Source organism: Labrus mixtus, chromosome 20 (assembly GCF_963584025.1).
Source record: "Labrus mixtus chromosome 20, fLabMix1.1, whole genome shotgun sequence".
Classification (NCBI taxonomy): domain Eukaryota; kingdom Metazoa; phylum Chordata; class Actinopteri; order Labriformes; family Labridae; genus Labrus; species Labrus mixtus.
This window is the reverse complement of record NC_083631.1, coordinates 8,439,358-8,455,798: the sequence shown is the minus strand read 5'-3', so window position 1 is coordinate 8,455,798 and position 16,441 is coordinate 8,439,358. Positions and strand designations below refer to the sequence as shown.

At 36.8% G+C, this 16,441-nt stretch overlaps 1 protein-coding gene and 1 gene segment (V, D, J or C); both read left to right on the top strand.

The window, feature by feature from the left end:
* Positions 1-1,345: 1,345 nt before the first annotated feature.
* Positions 1,346-1,957, top strand: LOC132995329 (immunoglobulin heavy variable 3-48-like). The segment is given in 2 exon segments: positions 1,346-1,452; positions 1,541-1,957. Coding segments are annotated over 2 exon segments (333 nt in total).
* Positions 1,958-2,988: 1,031 nt separating this feature from the next.
* On the top strand, positions 2,989-7,920 carry ighd (immunoglobulin heavy constant delta). Its single transcript, XM_061065256.1, has 8 exons — positions 2,989-3,172; positions 3,368-3,453; positions 4,790-5,074; positions 5,236-5,520; positions 5,641-5,952; positions 6,028-6,348; positions 6,818-6,960; positions 7,734-7,920. Exons 2-8 carry the CDS (start codon positions 3,393-3,395, stop codon positions 7,746-7,748), a joined length of 1,422 nt encoding a protein of 473 aa, XP_060921239.1. The 5' UTR covers positions 2,989-3,172; positions 3,368-3,392; the 3' UTR covers positions 7,749-7,920.
* Positions 7,921-16,441: the final 8,521 nt, after the last annotated feature.

The following is a 16,441-nucleotide window of genomic DNA, read 5'->3' as shown; positions in this document are numbered from 1 at the left end:
GGGCGTTCTTTGGATTACAACAAGCATTATTACTCCAGAGAGTCAAGTGATGCACGTCCATGCACAGTTACTTTTCAGTTCAGTGAGCATCTTGTCTTCTTGAAATATCTTTTCCACAAGTGTTATCACTGCATTTGAGGTATAAACAAAATACATTCGTATATATCTATATGATCTATCCAGCTCTACAAACAGAAAATACATTTAAGAAAGATATCGGCCAATATATCAGTACCAGTTTTTTTTCTCTTCCTAATAATGATATCTGTATCGGCCCCGAAAATCACTTATTGCTCAGGTCCTACGAACAATCACAACAACCACAACAGATAATACTGACTTATGGTTACAATGCAAATTATGTGTAATATAGGTGTATATATGATTAAACTTATATGAATAATTGCATTCAATCAGGTCTCATATTCTTCTTTTCTCTTTTACTGCCTGGTCACGGATGGAATTTATTTCCAGTTCCTGTGAGCAGTTTCTTTAGCTTGTTATTGAACGGACTAAAAGTAATATTCCTAACAACATCCTACAAAAGCAAATGAGATGATCTGGAAGAAGATTGTTAGTTTTTTTATTCTTTGTAATCTCTTTCACCGCAGGGTGTTTGTCAGGAAAGACGATATACAGCACTCTGCCAAACTCCACACAAATGATTCATGAGCGATCTTTTGATGGTTAAAAGACAGCAGGAGGATTTATTTTATCAGACAATACAACTTTTCTCCAGCACGGGACAAGATCAGCATAAAGAGAAGCCATGCAGCGTTGACAAATATCAAACACAAATGAAAAGTTCTTCACTGTCAATTTAAGCTAGCAGAGATGAAGGAAAATCTCCTAAAATGAGGTAAACAGTGAAAGTTTCAGAGTCAACATCCTCAAGTAATCTCTAAAATCTCTAAATATCAATAATGCTTTCCCAATCCACTCAACACATATTTGTTGAGGTAAAAAGACTTTCACAATCCTTTCAGATGAAAATATGTTTGCATGTTTTCCCAAACTGATTGTTACAAATCTGACACAGAGTACAGGATCAACTCATTTTATGTTCTTCGTGTCTAACCAGCCTTGAAAACTCCATTCATTTAAAAACACATCTAGTGTAGAGAGATGAAGCAGAATCTACATTTCAATCATGTTTTTTTCCAAAGCAACAAACATCAGAGAGTACGTACAACACAAGCAAGGATCTAGAGAAGAGGAAGCAACGTCTGGTTCAGACTGCACCAGTCAAATGATGTTGAAACTGACGTTGAATCTTCATGCTTTTCATTTTTAGATATGTGAGGTGTGGCAATGCAAATGTTCCCCTTTTCCATTGCTTTTAATCTCCCTGCAACTTGAGGATACACCAATCCAACAACCAGCTTTACACACATTTTTACAATGACTTTATTGTAATGTAGTGTTTAACGTTTCTCATGCTATCAGTTTCTGGTAAATACACACACATATATAGCCTTGTCTTTGTATGTGTCAGGGTTTGTGTGTGGCTCTGTTCTGATCAGTCTGTTTTTCTCCACAGTGGTGCGCAGTCAGACTCTGACTGAGTCTGAACCGGTGGTAAAAAGTCCTGGAGAATCCCACAAACTCACCTGTACGTACACAGGAATATCAGATTCCAGCGCTGATATCAGCTGGATCAGACAGGCTGAAGGAAAAGGACTGGAGTGGGTGTCCCACATTTCTGCTCCGAGTGGAAGCAAGAAATATTATTCCACGTCAGTCAAGAATCGCTTCACCATTTCAAGAGACAACGATGTGGACCAGGTGTATCTGCACATGAACAGCCTGACAGCTGAAGACTCTGCTGTTTATTATTGTGCCAGAGCCCCACAGTGATACAGGAAGTCAGACAGCTGTACAAAAACTGCTGCAGATGTTACTGTGACTGACTAATGACTCACTGAAAGTTATGTAAAAAACAAACAAAAAAACAACAGTTTTTGTTTAGATTCACTCTTTTTTTTAAACACCATGCCCTGACCGCAAGTTATCCTCCACAGATACAAATTGAAGTAGGAATAGTTCCAACACTAGGAAATGGAGAATGGTAAATGGACTTGAGCTTGTATAGCATTTGTATAGTCTTCTGACTACTAGTGCTTTTACACCCAAGGTCACACATACACATCACACACTGATGGTAGAGGCTGCTATGTAAAGAGACCATCAGTATTAACTCATCCATTCATACACATCACACACTGATGGTAGAGGCTGCTATGTAAAGTGACCATCAGTATTAACTCATCCATTCATACACATTCACACACTGATGGTAGAGGCTGCTATGTAAAGTGACCATCAGTATTAACTCATCCATTCATACACATCACACACTGATGGTAGAGGCTGCTATGTAAAGTGACCATCAGTATTAACTCATCCATTCATACACATTCACACACCGAAGAAGCAGCAGTAGCAACTCAGGGTTAAAATGTCTTGCCCAAGGACACATAGGCTATGTAGCTGCAGGAGCTGGGGATCAAACCCCGACCTTTCAGTTCAGAGACAGCCTACTCTACCACTAAGCCACAGCTGCCATACTCATGACTGATCCCTCCAATTGACTTATGGTCCATGCAAACGTATTAAATTAACTTGCAAACTTATTACATTTTTAATTCTCATTACAAAATGTTTGATCATTTGTTTTGATATTTAGAAAATAAAATATATTTTTAACAATAGATTCCTAAAATAAAAGATTGTGATGCTTTAGTTTGAGGATTATCATAGATAATAGATGAATAGGCATCATCTTCTATTTACCATCATCTGAATTCTTGTTTCTCAAATATTCAGATTAATATGCATACATAAGCCAAAGTATCACAATGATTCATTATGACAAATTATCAATTACAAGATGAAGAAAATTATAGAATTTAAGTTCAGTGTGATTGTTACCCACTGCTAATAATAAACGTTTCCTGATGCTCCATACAGGAAACAGTGTTTAGTTTTTGTATGAGGCTTTATCACGGTGTTATTTGGGGTGGGCACTGTGATATACAGCTGTACAAAAACCTGAGAGCAACAATCTTAAACTATCCTATTTTAAAGATGGACAAAAGGGGACTGGACAAAATATCTCACATTGAACTATAAGGAAACTAATGTGTAATGGTTTTTATAAGCAGATTTTTAGGTAAAAGTTGTTTATTTAGTAGTTTGAAGTCGTAGGTAGTTCATGTATGTAAATGTTATTCTTAGTAAATCTCAACTTTAAAAAGAGTCAAAGACTCAACATGAACATACGCTTATAGGGGGACACTAGAGTTTCCTACAGATCAGGACTTGGTGGTTTTCAAACCTTTAATAAGGTGTTTTTCTGGTTCTTCAGGTTTTTGTTGAAGCATTGAGTTGAGATGTATCACTGTGATGCCTTTGACTACTGGGGTCAAGGGACTGCAGTCACCATTAATTCAGGTAAGTCACTTTAAAACCTTTTTAGTGATTACTATATTTATCTTTTTTTTAACTGATTTTTGATGCTTGAGAAGTTGGACCCGGTCGTAATGTTTAGGTTTACAAATAGCAGAATCAGAAAGCAGAGACAGTTGGTTGGTAATGCAGCTGTTTCCTTGAAAGCATTAGAAAACGGCTTTCTTGGCATTACAACTCTCTGCAGGACAGGGTTTTAAGTAAACATGACTTTGTCTGGATTTTAACTGCTGCTGGTGAGGACCTCAGAATGTTTTCCCCACATTAATATTCACCAACTTTTTATTTTGTGGATATTCACAAGACCTCATACTGTGTGATGAGAGGTAAGACTACCGTTGAGCTGAGATATATTTAAGTTTTCTGTGTTTCAATAGGAGGTCTCTGTGACAGTATGAAATAAATATAAAGTAAATTGCAGGAAAATTTACCTTCATGAGACTTTATTTTCACAATGAAGATTAAATTGTTGATCGTTGATATTGAGAGCATAGCTCATAAAATAACTTTCTCCCACAAATTGGCAACTATTAAACAATAGGCTTACATAAATATTCTAAATACTCATTTAATACATTATATATACAAATTATATTATTATCATGACATCTTAAGGTTTTGCTTATGTGAGGTTCTTTCATTAGTATGTTCACCTCCAATCCGTTGACTTGTGTAGACCAGACAAACAAAAATAAGATGTATGTTAGATTTTCTCATATTGTTTTCAAAATATTGTCTTATATTTGTTTACTGTGCAAGCTGGCTAAATAAATTCAAAAAGTTGAAAGGTGTGAGGATTTCTGGAATCAACTTTATTTACATTTTTATTTAATCAGATTCTTTATTAAGTATAATTTTTAAAAAAATATATTATTCAAACATTTTTTCATAAAGGTAAAAATTCATAATACCTCCATTTTCCGTCTATTAAAGACAATCTGGTATCCACGATTATGTGAGTTTTAATAAAGATGGGAAATTATTTTTTAATACTTTATAGACTGAATAAATAAAATATTGGGGGGAAAAATTGCCGCTTAAAACAAAACATCAAAATAATGTAAAACAATGAGATAGTTATGAGATAGGGGCGGGCAGTAGCTCAGTCTGTAGGGACTTTGGTTGGGAAGCGGAGGGTCAGCAGCTCATTCCCCCTCACTCTGACTATTTGATTGATTGATCTAACATAGAGCACTTTGGGTCTGCCTTTTGTAATTCTGTCATTAAAATATAAAATCTATTTTGTTTACATTTAAAAAAGGCAGTTGTGATAATAATCAGTAATTTCTATTAATTTGGCTTTATAAAATCTTTTCTAAAGGAACTGCACCGACTCTGTTCCCTGTGGTTCAATGCGGCTCTGGGACTGGAAATCAAATCACTGTTGGTTGTCTGGCTCATGACTTCATCCCAAAGAGTACTTTCCAGTGGACGGATGCCAGCGGGACCAGTTTAACTTCTGTACAACATCCTGCAACTGTCAATGACAACAAATTCACAGGTCTTAGTCTGGCCCGAGTATCCAAATCTGACTGGGGTTCAAGGAAATCTTTTAACTGTTCTATGACGTATCCTGGAGGATCCCAAAGTGTCAACTTGCAAGGAGGTGATTTTTAACCTTTTACTTCATCCATATACATTTTCTTGTTTTTAGCATTTATTTATTTAAGTTTTACATTTAGCCCCAAGATTCTAATATAATGTATTTCTGATGAAGTCTAAAAATATTTCCCTCTCTCCTCCCTTTCCCACCTACAAATTGAAAAGACAACACACTCCCTCCAAAGTTAACGTTGGTATCAGTGCCAAGAGAAGACATTTGGGCTCTGATGTGTTCAATTGATGATTTTTACCCCGAAAAATTGACAGTAAAATGGAAGAAAAATGAAATAGAAGAAACTGGCTTCACTACTTGGCCCCCCAAATCATTCAGGAACACATTTTCAGCTGTCAGTGTTCTGAATGTGAGGAACACAGACTGGGACAGTAAAGCCGTGTACACATGTGAGGTGACACACAAAGGCACAACATATATGAAGAAGGCCTCAAAAGGTACAAGTCTAATACAATCCTATCATAATGCTGCTGTTTATTTACTACAACTAAACTGTAAACAATAATACAGTATCAAGGTGATACGAGATGAATTCCTCTAACTCTCTTTTTTTGTAGCTGCTGTCACATTGGCCCTTAACCAACCAAGTCCCAAAGAATTGTTCAACAACAACCAGGCAAAGTTGGACTGTATCGTTTCTGGACAAGACAGTAGTGTTGTAAACGACATGAGAATAACTTGGCAAATTAATGAACACAATGTGTCTGATGGCATTACTTTGACGGAAAATTCCGGAAATGGTCAACACAGCAAAATCAGCACGTTGACTCGGCGTCTCTCAGAGTGGCAGACAGTCAACAAAGTGAGATGTTCTGCCATGAGAGACAATATGACACCAGTAATTCAAGACCTGACTGTCCATAAAGGAGGTACAGTATGTTACTTACACGTGAATATAAATCCTGTAAATGAACGTCCTTCTCTAAATCAAATGTCTCTTTCAGATTGGAAGAAAACAAAAGTGACCGTCCACGTCCTCCCAGAGGAGGAAATCAGCAAAGGAAACGAGGTCACTCTAGTGTGCCTGGTCTCCAGTCTTGAACAGCAGGATTACTACATCGCCTGGTCTGAGTACATCGGACAAAAGACTGGAAACTATGTTGATGGCATTAACTTCCCACCTCAGAAGACCCAACAAGGCTACTCAGTAACAAGTATTTACTACACAACCAAGGACAAGTGGAACAACCACACGTACACGTGCAACGTCTGGCCTGCTGGCAGCAATAGTTCCATGAATCCACAGCCAGTGTCTAAGGCCCAGGGTAACTCCTTAGAATGTGACATACAGAAGACTTAGCTCTAAATGTTGTTTTTTTAGTGCTCATGTGTTCTGCTGTCTGTGTTTGCAAACCATGTGATGTTAAAACGCGCACCCTGTGATGTCACCAGTGTCTGTCATTGTAAAAAAACAACATCCATGTCTCAATTTTGTTCTGTTTGTCATAAAATGGTGTTTTAATCTGTCTTTGTCAAGTGATCTAACAGCCTGATATGTGTGCTGAGTGTTTCGAATAAATGTTGCATTGAGAAAAAGTTTGTTACATATTCATGAATGAATTATAACATCAAACAAATTGAAGAACAAGCACAAAACAGCAACCATATAACATGTCAAAGAGAGAGAAACACTAGTGTATATGCACTATTCCATAACGTACAAAGACTATGTTAAGATACACAGACACACACACAGACACCTCTCATCTAACCACCTCTTATATTTTCCTTCAGAGTCAAAAGTGAGTGGGGGTGAATACTACATACATGATGCCGTTGAAGAGGATGAGTTCAGCAGCTTGTGGTCCACAGCCGCCTCTTTCATATTCCTCTTCATAGCCTCTCTCTTCTATAGCATGATAATCAGCCTAGTCAAGGTAAAGGCTTTTTCTGCACATTAGTTTTACCGACTTATACAGTATGTTGTATTATAGTTTTACTATCATTGGAAGGTATGAAATCAATGTCAGTGATGTAAGCGATATAAATACTACTTACAAACTCATGAGCATCATTTTTTCTGCGGGTGTAAAAACTTCTTCAGATCTTCACAGACCAGAATGTGCAGGATATGAAAAGACACTACACATTTAGAGACATGGACGTGAAAGTTAGATGAATCTATTTGTACATGTGATGGATTACAAACCCTTCTGGTTCAGATGTATTTCAAATGAATCTACCCGTTAAGCTAAAGGAAATTTGACATGTTAAAAAAAAAAAAAAAGGCTGTGAAGTTTACCTTCTGAGTGGAGAATTGAATGTGGTTGATTGACCTAATTCAAAGGTAGATTACTTTAAAATGCAAAAAAAGCCTGTGTCCATTAACGCCTATTTTATTTGTTCTGGCAGCGTTCACAACCTCAATTTCAGAGCTTCTCTCACTGAGCTCTCACGGCGCTCACTGTTGCTAGGCTCAAGGCACTACTGCGTCTGTCTGTAGTGACCATAAGGTCTGTTTTAAAATGCTTTGTATGTCTAATATGAACTTTTATTCAAGAAAATATCACCAAGGAAACGTAAAAACGCCGTAAATGAATCATATTCTTGCACAAGCAGCAGACTTTTCAAATCACGCCACTGTTCAGCAATGTGTCATTGACAAGTTAAATGAATGTATTTTTTAATATTGTTTTCCTTTATTTTTCAGATAAGGAGTCAATAAGGGATGGAACGGATGCACAACACAGACAAGTACATTTGTGATTTTTGGTATTTCTTTTTCATCTAGTTTTAAAAGCATGAACATAATCCACAAACTACTGTATATTGTAATTTCAAAAATGTAATACATGATGTTTAAACATTCTATTAAAGTGTATTTTCTGTAACCTAAATCCATGGTTTTCATGTCTTTACATTTCAGGGAAACTTGTACATAATGTTTTAATATCTGCAAATTGTTCTATGTCTTTCTTCTCTCTTATGAAATGTGTGTGTGTGTGTGTGTGTGTGTGTGTGTGTGTGTGTGTGTGTGTGTGTGTCTGTGTGTGTGTGTGTGTGTGACTGGTTGATTTGTATTTTGCTGTTTCCATCATCTGCCCAGAGACAACAGATGGAAATTAGCTAGCTAGCTAAATCTGGTACAAAGCATCTCTTCTCTTCTGAAACTAATGTTTTTTTTTGTACACTGTCCCTGATTCAAATAAACAATTATATATAAAAAAAATATATATATCTCATGCGCCTTTTTAAAAAAACCATCCCACTTTAAGAATAGGGGGATAGCATTTTGATACAGGCAACACAAAATAAAATGTCTAATTTTGTTGTGTCAATAAGTAATGTTGAGTATTTTAGTTCAAATAAATGGTACTTATTGCTTAAAATGAGGATGGACAATGTTTTACCTAACCATAATAGGTCCACCAGTGCAGCTAGGCCCCAGAAAGCTTTCCCTTTTCCCCTCATTATGGGCGGCCTTGACTATAAATGATGGTGGGCCTGTGTTGAAAAGCTTTTGAGGAATCGAAGAACATCAAAAATAACTCTGCATCAAGTCGATCTTTGCAAATGTCTTTTATCAGTTAAGCTCAGAAGGGTTTTCTAGTTTCCTGGCCTTGCTAAAAATATCATCTTTAGAGAGTCACTTCCCCCTTCTCTGTGCACCTCTGGGACCACACCTGTGCCACTGAAACTTTGTAGAAACTGTCTGAGCTACAAATAAACTTCCTCAAGTGAGAGACTCGTATGCCACTGCATACATTTACAAACCAGTTTGTATCCAAGCATGAAGAGGCAAACATGCACACTGTAGACACCGCCCACCAGCACAACTCTACAGAAAAGTGTTGGCGGCTGTGGCTCATTTGGTCGAGTCGATCGTCTCTGAACCAGAAGGTGGGGGGTTCGATCACCAGCTCCTGCAGCTACATGTCTGATGTGTCCCTGGGAAAGACACTTAACACCAAGTCGCTGCTTCGTTGGTGGTGTGTGAATGTGTATGAATGGGATTAGTTACTGATGGACATCAGTAGCATCAGTGTGTGAATGTGTAGGTGTGACCTGCGGTGTAAAAGCGCTTATAGCTTATATCAACCCTCATTGTTTTTTATCTCTTCTTATTGTTTCTTTCTCTTTTAGTTGCTAATTTATCTTCTTACATTCTTTTTGAAAACCGAACAAGGATGCAATCTACAAAAAAAAAAGTAATTTAGTTTAAGGCTGGTAACATGAGATAACATTAACTGACAAAACTTTCATTTTCTTCTTAACAAATTCCTTTACTAATCTCTGATTGCTAAACACAGGGTTATGAAGAATTGGTTGATAAAATGACCTCCAAGCCATTTCTACATTTCTATTCATCATTCTCCCTTTATTTACCAGTCATTTTCTTCATGTGTAATGTGTCATCTTTTGTTTATTAACTTCAAAAATTCTTTATTAAAGCAAGTTGATGAAGAGTTTGACTTGAAAAGAAGTGTGCAATAATGTCAGCTTGTTGAAATAAAAGGGAACATTTTAGAGACTTCAGACTTTATCCTTTTCACAGCACGGTTTCTGTCCAACAGACAATTTCAACCAAAGAACAGTTTCTACACAAAACAAACAATGTCAAACAGCAATCAAAAGTTCACACTCTGGCTTGTTCAGTGAGGCCTTTTGTTCAGGGCATCTTTAACAGCAGGGATCAAGCTTTTCCAAAGGCAAGCCGTTCTGCACCTCAGTGCTCTGTACCTCCGACCCGAGGGAAGTGGGTTGAGGTTGGTGTTTAGTGGATATGTGATGTCCGTGTTATGGCCCCTGTTGTTGAGTTCTGTTAGGATGGGTTTGGGGAGATTATTCTGGCAGCTGTTGCTGTGATGCTTCACATGCATGCTGCCTTATAAAGTTGAAGTTGAAGTAAGCGAAGACTGCCATCTAGTGACAAACGCATAAAATGATCTGTTGTCTTGATGCAGTTAACCTAAAAAGGTAAAAGGTATTCAAACCACCACTATGTGAGTTCTTATAACATTTTTAGATTTGACACATTCATGGGACTTTATAGTAAGTATAAAATCATTAAAAAGACAGCTTATTGTGCAAAAAGCAGTTAAGGCAGAAGGCACTGAGCAAGAAAATATTCCAAACTGAACTGCAGCAACTCGACTCGTCTGTGTTGTAAAATATTCAGCTTTTGATAAAAGTTAGGGTCCACCTTTTTCTTGATGAATCTCCTTAAAAAACAGGCTTTAAGAAAATGAACACATTGAAGTTTGAAATATTAGATTAAACAAGCAGAGAATTGCTCACTCCTCTATTTTTTTATTTTTTTAATATGTTAAGCGATCTATTTCTACTATCTATAACATTTTAACATTTTCATTAGAAAACTGAGAGGTCTCTTAGGTATGGAAATACTTTGTCATGTACTCTAGTCACTGTAGTTATTGGTGTAAGTTGGGGCTAAGAAACAGTGTTACACACTATAACATTACTAAATATAGAAGTTTAATCCATATGAATCCAATTAATTGTACAGTCAGCAAAGCTCCAGATAAATCAAAAATTAGATCAGATTGGCAAACAGAAGCTTTAGTAAAATGTTACTGCTAATTATGACAGTGCAAACATGCTTTAGGGAGCGTTTCAGAAAGACAATATGTTGACAGAAGGATAGTGTAATATGCAGAACCTGTGGCAATAGTAGACTTACCGGCTCAACATCACTAAAATACTAATCTTTAAACTGCCATACTCTGTGCATGTGATAAAATGTGTGTGGACAAGCTTATACACTGAATTTAATTTCTGTTAAATTGTTTATTGTCCCTCGTCTACTGCAAACTGCCTGTAGTTGCAGATTTTTTTATTCTGTGTAATTGTTCAATATAACTTTTTCTCAATTGGATGGAGTCCAAGGAAAATTTGCCCAAGTATATCTTGTGTTATCTTATTACATAACATAAGTGTTTATGTAGAAGATTTTGCTCTGACTTGACCTTCCATTGACCAATCAAAGTCAGCATATGTCAGTTATTAAATCTAATTCAGTTTAATACATTGCCCTGCGATATAATCCTTGGTTTTCTACAGACCCTGTGCCACTGCGTAAATTGCTGTGAAAATAAAGCATTCATGTTGTATGTCTTTACTTTTTATTATATTCTGTTCCCCCATGTAGGTGTGTTTCATGTATCAATTTTCAATCACCTAACATGTTTAATTTTAGTTTTATGAAAATACTTTAGTGTGTGCACAGTCACATTCTCAGGTTAAAAAAAGATTTGATCAATTATTTTGCTGTTCTTTTTAAACTACTTGACTCTTCATTAATAATTGACTTAGTTCAATTATCTTTCCTAATAATTTCAGTTTTCTGGTGTATTTTAAGGAGGTGTTCGCATATCCATCTATCCATCTATTTTTCAGTTTTCAGGGATAAAATCCATGTGTCTTTGCTGGCAAAATAGTGCGCAGATATTCACTATGATAAGAACTGATCACGTTTCATTCTCTGGCAGTTTTAACGTCCAGAATTAAATAGTTATCCCTAACATTGAGAAATGTAATTTAATGAAAACCACAGTGGTAATACAAATCCTTATAATAGTTTTGCATTATCTGAATGATTAGAACCAGAGCGGTTGCTTTGTGTACTGCAGTAAAGGATGAGGCAGCCACCCTGTGTCTTGAAGGTTTTTGTGTTGTGGTGTTTCACTGTGTACACGGGGGGCCACAGTGTTTCACACCAATACAAAAACCTCTCAACAGACACAAACAGTCTTTTTCTTGTAAAAAGAATGATGTATTTAAAGACCATATATAACCCTGAGAGGTTTTGGCTTCAGCAAAATACAGTCATCCTACAGAAGGAAAAAAAGAAGAAATATATCCTTACAAGTCTAAATGAACAGCTAAATGATGCTTAAGGTAAGTGATAACATATGATGAAATTTAAAAACTAGAACAGAAGAAAATGTGCATGGTGTATATGGAGAAAGTGAGTCTGCAGGGTGGAGTTTTTGAACTGAGTCATATCACAGTGCATTATAACAACCACAGTGATACACCCTGTGACAAAAACCTAACAACTCAACGTACCAGACCTTAATTTGGATTTATCCTGTGTGCACAACTTTTTTAAACCTATATTCATATTTAATCTTCTTTGTGAGTGTTAACGCTTTATTTGAGTGATCTTTACATTGTCCTACCGGTTAGTGGTTCCTGCTTCTGTTCGATTATTTTACAGCTCATTGTCATGATTCTGTTTAATGGAATTCGATGAATTTTAGACAGGGACCCAAAGCAGGTTGTGATATTAAAAGTTAAAACTGATTCAATAAAACATTTGCAGAATGCGCTTATCTTGTTTAAATGTGAAAAGTTCTACTGTTAAATTGCTAGAATTGGTTGACGGGATATCCAGTGTGCAGAGTGCAGTTTTTGTATGGAGCTATTTCACAGTGTACTATATAGCAGCAGCCACAGTGATACACCCAATGACAAAAACCTCCATCAGCAGAGAGACTCATAAAATGCTGTCACACAAACAAGTACGTAGGTGACACTTCATTCTGAAGCCTACACGAATCTAACAAATCTACTCTCAGGAAAAATTGACAATAATGTGTTCTTAGACAAATGCACGTGTGAAAGTGTAAATTTCTATCATAATGTTGTGGTTTAACATAAAAAGGAACCGTCGTAAAGTAGATACTCCCGTACAAACATTACAAACCATGCACCCTATGAGGCTAAGGTTTTTGTACGAGTATGAAGCAACGTGTATGGAGTGGGAGCCACAGTGATATGTAGTCGTACAAAAACCTATTCTCAACTAAACAGAAGCACACAGACACCTTGTCTGCAGAAAAGGAGAAGGTATTCATAAATCAAGGCCAGGCACATTTCCTTGGGCAATTCTTCCGCAAGAATAAGATAACCCTATGACAAAATTTATAAAAAAAATGAAAAGAGAAAGGGGGAATTTACAAACCAACTGCCAAACATGCAAAGTATGCCAGAGCAATAATGTTATTCACAAAAGGATGAGCGTCTTTTGTCCGTGGTTTTAGCCCTCTACACATTTAAGTTTAATACATTTGTTTTTTTTGCTCTTTTTCCACTTTTACAATTATTTATCAAAAACAGTTCACTGGGATATTTCAACCTGCTGATCCCTTTTTAAATCATAATGTAAAAAAAGTTAAAACTTAAAGTTAAAGCATTTCTGTGCTGTGACAGCCAGTGTACAGAGTGTAGTTTTTTGTATGGTGTTATATCACAGTGTGATATGACGGCCACAGTGATAAATCCAATGACAAAAACGTCTTTCCAAGGAGATGAAAATGAAACCAGATGGTCAGACAGCTTCCTGCTACATAAAGAAACTGTTGTACACTGAACGGAGGAAGACATTCACAAAAGCAGCCGAGGCCACTGTCCAAGTTTGTAAGCCACTGAATAAATGATGATAATTAACGAGACAAAGTATTTTGTTGTCATATGCACAAAGCACAGAATAACTGTGCCAAATGTGCAAGTGTGATTAACAGAGGAGATTCATCTTCCTCAGCAGCTACGGTCAGCACACATAGATCCAGCTCTGGAAAGCGTTTGTTTAGTGTGTCTTTTAGTTCAACATTTTAGCATGCAAAAACTTGCTAGTTAATGCATAACAAAACGTGCAGCTCTTGCATATTTGGATATTTGTTTCAGGTAAGAAGTCATGTGTTGCCTGAGTTATGAGTTATTACGCTGCTCAAATTCTAATGTTGGTCTGGCTTTTGTTTTTGTTCTTTTACTGTTGGGGTTTTGTTTTTGCTGGTCAGGTGTCTCTTCCATATGTTGCATTTTTGTTGTGATGTTTTGTTGTGATAGAGTTCTTATGTGTTGTAATGTTTGCACTTTTTTTGCCCATCACCAATGGACTTTCTCGGTGCACCCTTAGTACCTGGACCAAATTTCAATACAATCGGTGTGAATTTGACGGAGTGCCAAAAACATCACCTTCCTGGTTCCACAACAAGCAAAGCTAGAAGTAAGGTAAATGTGTGAAGTGAAGTTGTGATTAATTTTTTTTTTTTTTTAAAGAAATCTGAAACTATAAGGTTCAAAAGGTAGAATAAAAATAAACTGGCGCCAAAGTGTTATTCAATTAAATCTGGGTTAGACTGCAAGAAGTGGGACGGAGATAAGGTACATAACACTTACCACAAACTGTATTGGACAAAGGTTTTTGTATGAGTGTGTGACACTGTGTACCAGGGGGGCACAGTGATAACTTGTAATACAAAAACCTGTCTATACTGAATGGTCTCCAAGGAAAAGAAAAAGGAGAAGATATTTACAAATCCAGGCCCATATTTTTCAGACCCTGAAGAAGAGAAATATTTAATCAAATAGTGGAAAATTGCAGTAATGTGGAATAATTGTGTTATTTTTCAAAATTTATTCTAAAAGTTAGTGTTGAAGTACTCCGAATCGATATTGGTCTCAAGAACGGTGTCGAGACCACTTTTTGAAGGTCACAGTCTCGTCTCGGATTCAAAAGCATTTTTAATATGTCTTATCTCGGTATTGGGCTGCGCGGACTCCGGATTTTAAATCAAGACTGGTCTCAAGACAACTTTTGGAAGGTCTCGGTCTTGTCTCGGCATCAAAACCATTTTGACTCAGTCTTGTCTTTGACTTTGTCTTGTCTAGGTCTTGGACTACGGGGATTTTAAATCAAGACCACCACTGATAGGCTATTTTTTCCACATCATTACTGGGATAAGAAGGAAAACACCTCTTTCTAAAAGAACTAAAATGTGTCAAGTCATTCATGATTTGATTTTCATACCCTGGTTACAGCCGCAACCTTCCCAGTGTTACTGTCTAAGTGAGTGACACGCCCCCTGCACACAAGATGATGATTTTTCTGAGATATTTATGGTCTGGTCTCGGTCTCGCCCTGCCTTGGTCTTGGTCTTGATTCGGTCTCGATCCCAAAATGTCTTAGTCTTGGTCTCGGAGTGCTTCGGTCCCGGTTATGTCTTGGTTTCACTTAGTGGGGTCTTGAATACAACACTACTAAAAACCCTAAGTAAAGCTATATCTTTCTCAAACTTTTATCAGCAGATTAAATCAACTTTAAATACCAAAACAATCGAATAGACAGTCAAGTCAGCAGATCATTCTCATTATCGTACATACATACTTAATGTTGGTTTTAATTTTAAGCAAATGTTCAAACATTAAGGATCCAATAACTGTTATATCACATACTATTTGTTATCAAACACTTAGAATGCACTCATACATTTTGAAATTCAAATTATAAACGAGACACACAATCAAACCGATTTTGGAAATGTCAGCAAGCTTTGGATGGTTATTATGTAAAACACAGGAAACCTCCACCACAGCAGGTGCTTCCTCATCCAGCTACTGAACGGAAACTTTGGACTGAAAGCCAAAAGCTCAGACATGAGCACTGATGATGCCTGACATTTTTAATATGAGAAACATAAGCCAGAGAATTGGTATGTGTTTATTTTTGAAGTGACAATATTGTTTTCGTTTTTAAAATTAATTTTCATGGTCACCATTGCTTTCATAATAATAACAATAACAACAATACTTAATTTGTGTATTTACTTTTCAATACAGGTAACCAATTGAGACAATAAAAGCATACAGAATATTAAAGCAACATAGAACATATAAAAGATTCAAAATGAAATCACAGGGTTAAAGTGATTTTGTAAAAGTATGTCTTTAGTAGAGAAATAAAACGAGGAACTGGTTCTGTAACTTTGATCTCTTCTGGCAGGCTGTTCCAAAGTCTGGGGGCTCTGACAGCAAAAGCAAAAGTCATGACTAATTTCATCAAAGATTGGAAACATCTAAAAGACCAAGTCCGCTAAAAGTTGAAAAAGTCACTTAAGTCCTGTAGACTGAGAGAGGATCAGCAAATCTGCATTACCACTGATAACGCCACAAACGACATCAGAGCGCTTGAACTGAGTGTCAGAACAGGGTTACATGTTCTGTCCAACATCTTGACAAGCCATCCCCTAAACCATGTGAAAAGAAGTGCTTTTGATGTGAACACAGGAGCTTCACAAGTTGCTAACTTGATTGTAAATAATGCAACTGAGGGAAAATAAAGTCGTGGTTGGAAGTTATGGCTAAACGTAGATGTAGTCAAGACCACACTAACCAAGACCAAGAGAGCCAAAGACCAGAGTGCTCAGAGACCGAGACAGGACCAAGTAATTAAGGGATCGAGACCGAGTCAAGAACAAGACCAAGACAGGGCAAAACAAGACCAAGATCATAAATATCACTGAAAAATCATCATCTTGTGTGCAGGGGGCGTGTCACTCACTTAGACCGTAACAACAGGAAGGTTGCCGCCTAAGTGAGTGACTTTTTGCAAGA